The 6,988-nt window shown below is 36.4% G+C and overlaps 2 protein-coding genes across 2 annotated transcripts; both read right to left on the reverse strand.

The window, feature by feature from the left end:
- Window positions 1–952: 952 nt before the first annotated feature.
- On the reverse strand, window positions 953–2,036 carry LOC135153277 (diencephalon/mesencephalon homeobox protein 1-like). The gene is made up of 2 exons (XM_064095791.1): window positions 1,815–2,036; window positions 953–1,520 (listed from the first exon to the last, which is right to left on the reverse strand). Exons 1-2 carry the CDS (start codon window positions 2,010–2,012, stop codon window positions 1,020–1,022), a joined length of 699 nt encoding a protein of 232 aa, XP_063951861.1. The 5' UTR covers window positions 2,013–2,036; the 3' UTR covers window positions 953–1,019.
- Window positions 2,037–3,992: 1,956 nt separating this feature from the next.
- LOC129283664 (uncharacterized) lies at window positions 3,993–6,766 on the reverse strand. Its single transcript, XM_064095557.1, has 3 exons — window positions 6,751–6,766; window positions 5,462–5,707; window positions 3,993–4,123 (listed from the first exon to the last, which is right to left on the reverse strand). Exons 1-3 carry the CDS (start codon window positions 6,764–6,766, stop codon window positions 3,993–3,995), a joined length of 393 nt encoding a protein of 130 aa, XP_063951627.1.
- Window positions 6,767–6,988: the final 222 nt, after the last annotated feature.

A 6,988-nucleotide genomic window follows, 5' to 3' on the forward strand; every position in this document is an offset into this window, starting at 1 on the left:
AATATAGATAGATAGATAGATAGAATAGTAGATAACAATAAATCGATTGATGAATAGAAAGATATATAATTTCAAATTACACTATATAAGCACAAAACGTCACCCCGCCCCCTTTGTTCCTACTCCTTTTCCCTCTAATTTTTATTCCTTCCTTTGGCCCCATCCTTCTGGTCTTCCCTGAAATTACTTTTTTCTTTTTTTTTAGTTACTTCTTTTTAAAATCCCGTTTATCTTTCTCACCCATTTTCTATCACTCCTTTTCTTTCTTTTTTCCATTTCTCCCTCTCCCGTTATACCTTTACTTTCAATATTCTTTCTAATTTATTTTCCATTCTCATTTTCTTTTTACATCTTCTTTTATTCTTCTATTATTTGCCTCTTTCCCTTTCTTTCTTACAATTTTCGGTAATAATGTGGCCTTTCCGACTAAACCCTTTTACAGCATGACATAATTATAGGGAGATATTCATTGATGCATCACACAGAGGTGAGAAGAAAATGAAGGGGAAATTTGACATTGTAGGTACATCATAAGGACTCGCGTGCTTTCTTCACGAAAACAAGTCAACTTTATCACAAATAGATAGATAGGTAGGTAGATATATGGATAGATAGATAGAATAGTAGATAGAAATAAATCGATTGATAAATAGAAAATTATAAAGAAATATAATTTCAAATTACGCTATATAAGCACAAAACGTCATAAGGACTCGCATGCTAGCTTTACGAAAAACAAATAAACTTTATCAGTCATTACTAGACTATTTTTAACCTTTCAGCAAAGTTAATTATGTACATTCAAAATATAAAACAATAACAAGATATATTTTACAGTTAAATTTAAACATTTTATTCGACCAATGCTATTCATGTCAGTAGTGCGGCAAAATATTACATTAGGGACAATTTATGCATTAGTAATAACATGGTCAATATTACTGCACTTGGCAAGAATCATAACAGCAATTAAAAGGTTTTTTCTGGTTTGAGAGTTCGTGAGTTCATTCAGTCAGTGCCTAGAAGTAGATGCAGAAGACATACGGATGATAACCCATCGGTGTGTAGAAAGAAGACGGTGTTCGGTGAAGATACTCAGCGCTAGAGGGAGAAGGAGAGCGACTGCTACGAGAGAGAAAGTCTACTGACATCAGTGGACTGGTGGCGCCTTTCGTTGAGTCACGTGATGTCGTGCACTGGAGCTGAGTGACGCCATGACATTGAAGATGTGGGTCCGATGAAACTGTCGTTGACTCTGACGTCGATCGACTGCTTTCAGCGAGAAAGTCGACAGAGAACTTGGATGACACGACGCCCAACTTCTTTGAAGGGGGTGTCGTCTGGTTGACCTCATCGACGTCGCACGGTGTCTTCCGCTTACGGCTTACGAAAGACAAGTTGACTTCCTTAGATGGTTGAAGGCGAGTGTTGTTGACCTCTTTCTTAATGACTGGTTGGTGGGCAGAGCATGAAACAAGAGAGGCTCGACGGATTCGTGCACGACGGTTCTGAAACCAGACCTGGAGAGGAGAGAAAACAAAATTGAAAGAAAAGATCAGTGAAACAGTTTAAATATTTTCAGAAAATATGATTTTATTGATGAGAACTACTTTCTTAATTTATTCAACATTTATTTCAATACTGTGGTCCGTTTATGAAATCCATAATTATCCGGCGTTCTATAAAGATTGAATTATCAAGGATCGATATTTTACCCCCCCCCCCCAAGGAACAATTTGCTCTCTGATCTCTAAACACTTTGGATTTGCGTAGTTAGTTTTCTTTGTATTATCAGTAATGATAATGATATTTACCATAATTCTGTCTTCTTTAAGCTGCAGACTTGAAGCCAGTTGTTCTCTAGTCGTGATATCAGGATACTGGTTGTCGTTGAACACGGTCTCCAGAATCCTCAGCTGTAAATCTGTGAAGACGGTCGGACGTCGACGACGAGGGCGTTTGGAAGGAACCCCATTCGATGAAGGATGAGCAGTCATGATCAAATCGGTCATTCTGATAATGAGCTTGATATAAACTTAATAAAAGCTAATTATTGCTTGTTTGGAGTAGATGATGAACTTGTTCGTTGTTCTATAAGCTATTGCAGAATGATCATGTTTATTATTGACACCTGTCCCATCAACATTCGGCTCTGTGAACGCACTTTTCTATTGGTCAATAGCCAATAGCCAATAGGATTACTAGCTTGCCTTAACCCGCTTTCTATTCAGTGCACGCAATTTTCTATTGGTCAATGAAGACAGCCAATGGGATTACGGGAAGGTTTCAGTTAGCAGTATAGTAATTGTTTAATCTTTGCCGGCGTACTCAGGCAGATTGAAACCTATTCAAACTACATCCTTTATCGGTCTCTAGATGAATAGGCTTATAATCTCCTGTTTAGAACAGTATCGAAGTCTTCTTTTCTTCCATTGATTGTTTTCGCCTTCTTAATGACACTGTATACTAATGGACGTTTAAATTGTAAAAGAAAATATGGACGGCTTCGTTTGAAATCTAAAAATTGACATCGATATAACTTATATGGGACGAAAGAGGGGATAGAGAGATACAAGAAAAAAACTGAAGGGATGGGTGAAAAAATGATATGGAATATATAGTCAGAGAAAAGGGGAAATACACTGAAATGTAGGCTAGAATCAAAGACGTAGATATAGATGAGTGAATAGATAAATTTATAGAACAATGGTAATATAGAGAGATAGATAGATAGATAGATATATATATAGGTAGATAGATAGGTAGGTAGATATATAGATAGATAGAATTAAAGACCAAGATATAGATGAGTGAATAGATAAATTTATAGAAGAATGGTAATATAGATAGATAGATATATATATAGGTAGATAGATAGGTAGGTAGATATATAGATAGATAGAATTAAAGACCGAGATATAGATGAGTGAATAGATAAATTTATAGAAGAATGGTAATATAGATAGATAGATAGAATAGTAGATAAAAATAAATCGATTGATAAATAGAAAATTATAAAGAAATATAATTTCAAATTACGCTATATAAGCACAAAACGTCACCCCCCCCCCCTTTGTTCCTACTCCTTTTCCCTCTAATTTTTATTCCTTCCTTTGGCTCCATCCTTCTGGTCTTCCCTGAAATTACCTTTTTTTTTGTTTTAGTTACTTCTTTTTTAAATCCCGTTTATCTTTCTCACCCATTTTCTATCACTCCTTTTCTTTCTTTTTTCTATTTCTCCCTCTCCCGTTTATACCTTTACATTCATTTCTTTCTCATTTACTTTCCATTCTCATTTTCTTTTTACGTCTCCTATATTCTTCTTTTATTTGCCTTTTTCCCTCTCTTTCTTTCAATTTTCGGTAGTTAGGTGGCCTTTCCGACTAAAACTTTTCACAGCAAGACATAATTATAGGGAGATATTCATTGATGTATCAAAATGAGGTGAGAAGAAAATTAAGGGAAAATTTGACATTGAGGGTATATCATACACTCTTAAAAATGTTGGGCAACATACGGTCCACACAACAATTGGTTAAAACTTTATCCAATTCTGGGTAGTTTTACACCAATACTGTGTAGTTTTCACCCAAAGCACACATTATTGGTGTAAAACTACCCAGAATTGGATAAAGTTTTAACCAATTGTTGTGTGGACCGTATGTTGCCCAACATTTTTAAGAGTGTAAGGACTCGCATGCTAGCTTTACGAAAAACAAATAAACTTTATTAGTCATTAGACTATTTTTAACCTTTCAGCAAAGTTAATTATGTACATTCAAAATATAAAACAATAACAAGATATATTTTACAGTTGAATTTAAACAATTTATTCGACCAATGCATGCTATTCATGTCAGTATTGCGGCAAAATATTACATTAGGGACAATTTATGCATTATTAATAACATGGTCAATATTACTGCACTTGGCAAGAATCATAACAGCAATTAAAAGGTTTTTTGGGTTTGAGAGTTCGTGAGTTCATTCAGTCAGTGCCTAGAAGTTGATGCAGAAGACATATACGGATGATAACCCATTGGTGTGTAGAAAGAAGACGGTGTTCGGTGAAGATACTCAGCGCTAGAGGGAGAAGGAGAGTGACTGCTACGAGAGAGAGAGTCTACTGACGCCAATGCAGTGGCGTAACAGGCGGGGGGGGGGGCAGGGGGGGGGGTAAGCTGCCCCCCTGGCGGAGCTCACCGGGAAAATAAAAAAAAAACGGGAAAAAGAAAAAAAGGGAGGAAGAAAGGGAAAGGGAAAGGAAAGAAAAGAAAAAAGGGGAAAGGGAAAGGAAAAGGGAAAAGAAAACTAAGAAAAAAACATAAAAAAGGGAAAACGGAAAGATAACGGGAAAAGGAAGGAAAAAAGAACAAGTGAGAAAAAACAATTCGCCCCGATATAATACAGTAGCATGATTAGTAAGACAGGGAAATAAATTAAAGATGACAAAAAGGCAAACAAAAGCGGGAAATAAAGGCCCCTATATGGACCCTTCCTGCATTAAGCTTTACGTTGAAACACTGGCATACCGGGGGGGGGGGAAATAAAAGAAAATAAAGGAGGCAGCGAAATTAGATGAATGAAAAAAATATATGACATGATATTTGCTATAATGATGTAAAAATCTATCACATAATTAGAATTTCATTTTAACAGGCCTTTTTTTTATTGGCTCGCTTCGCTCGCTGGCGACTTTTTACAAATTTTCCCACATTTGCTATGGTGTGCCCCTCACAATATGTGGATGATTACGATACACAACTGCATTGAATTTATGTGTTGTGTTAAAGCTTTATAAATATACACGCAATTTGATTAAAATAAGTGGCCATCTGCAAGGTTTATGGCTTTGATATCAAGAGGTTCCGGGGTTCTACCCTGGACCCCACCATAAAGCACTGTTATATGGATGAGTTGGACCATGGCCCCCAAAAGTTCTACAACGAAACAAAAAAAAAATGAGGAAAGAAAGGAAAGTGTATTATATTTTTCTGAATATCACGTTAAAATCTATCTTCATGTTAGATTCTCATGAAAAGGTGATTTTTTTTATCTCGCTCGCTTCGCTCCCCCGGACCTATATTAAGCTACTTCTTGCCAGAAGCGCCATACTCGGCCCCCTCGAGCATATAGAGCTTCGCCCTGATGCTCACAATCATAACAAAAATCCTGTTCACCGTGGCGTACAAAAAAGAGAGAAAAAAGGAAAAAGAGGAGGGTGAAATAATTATGATATCATCTTTTTAACATTATGTCAAAATCTATCACAAAATTGGATTTTTGCAATAAAAATGTATAAAAATTTTGCTCGCTCGCTTATATATATATATATATATATATATATATATTGGCCCGATATGCCATATCGCCCCCTCAAAATTTTTGCCTTATGACGCCATTGCCTGTTCCATGATATGACCGGGACATTTTTGGCTCTTGCCCCCCCTTGGCCACCGACCCCTGTTACGCTGCTGCATCAATGGACTGGTGGCGCCTTTCGTTGAGTCACGTGATGTCGTGCAGTGGAGCTGAGTGACGCCATGACATTGAAGATGTGGGTCCAATGAAACTGTCGTTGACTCTGACGTCGATCGACTGCTTTCAGCGAGAAAGTCGACAGAGAACTTGGATGACACGACGCCCAACTTCTTTGTAGGTGGTGTCGTCTGGTTGACCTCATCGGCGTCGCATGGTGTCTTCCGCTCTTTCAATTTTTGGTAATTAGGTGGCCTTTTCGACTAAACTCTTTCACAGCAAGGCATAATTATAGGGAGATATTCATTAATGTATCAAAAAGATATGAGAAGAAAATTAAAGGAAAGGGATTTGACATTGTTGGTATATCATAAGGACTCGCATGCTTCCTTCGCGAAAAACAAATAAACTCTATTAATCATTAGACTCTTTCGAACCAATCAGCAAAGTTAATTATGTACATTCAAAATATAAAACAACAACAAGATATATTTTACAGTTGAATTTGAACATTTTATTCGACCAATGCTATTCACGTCAGTAGTGCGGCAAAATATTACATTAGGCGCCACCAGTCCATTGATGTCAGTAGAGTTTCTCTCTCGTAGCAGTCGCTCTCCTTCTCCCTCTAGCGCACTGACTGAATGAACTCTCGAACTCTCAAACAGAAAGGAACTTTCCATTGCTGTTAAAATAATATTCTTCTCAATTGCACTAATATTGGTCATATAATCATAATGCTCAAACTGTTCTTATAATGTTACAATTTGTAAAACTATTAAAACTAGCAGGAATGGCATTAGTCGAATAAATCGTTTGAATTCATTTATAAAAATATATCTTTTTTGATGTACATATTAATTATCTTTGCTTTAAGGTTGGAAAGAGGTGGGATTGATAAAATGTATGCCCTATTTATTTTTAAGTGAAGAGACGTTCTCACTACAAGTTTCCACTAAACTAGTTTCCACTGAACTAGTTTTAGGAAGGGAGTGAGAACGGTGTCTTATATAGTGCAGTAGAATATATAATTTAGATAATAGTTTCTGCGCTCTGAAATCTATAAATTTAGATCTATACTATTCATTTTATTTAAAATGTTATCACTCTCTTATCTTGCATCCAATTTTTTAATGAAATTTTCAGTTTTTTTCTGGGGTGCATGGACTTGACCTTTAAAATTAAATAACTTCGTTATTTGTTATCCGATTTTGATGATATTTTCAGAATTTTGCCCTGTGAATTTTACATTATTTATTGAGATATGAATACTTCCAGCCTGGACCATCCCTTTAAATCCCGAGCTGGGTTTTTCATTTGCGTTTCACACGGGATTTCAAAATCCCGAGGGGGTTTAAAATTCTTGGGTGAATTCGGGCCATAATGTTTATACACAAAGGAGTCGCTCGATCGCTCACTTACTTTTTGGTGTTGGTGTTGGTGTTGAAACTTTGGATTGCTTAATTCCCCCCCCCCCTCCCTTAGCTCCAAAATCTATTCTGAGTTTGTA

This window comes from Lytechinus pictus, chromosome 2 (genome assembly GCF_037042905.1).
Source record: "Lytechinus pictus isolate F3 Inbred chromosome 2, Lp3.0, whole genome shotgun sequence".
NCBI classification, from domain to species: Eukaryota; Metazoa; Echinodermata; class Echinoidea; order Temnopleuroida; family Toxopneustidae; genus Lytechinus; species Lytechinus pictus.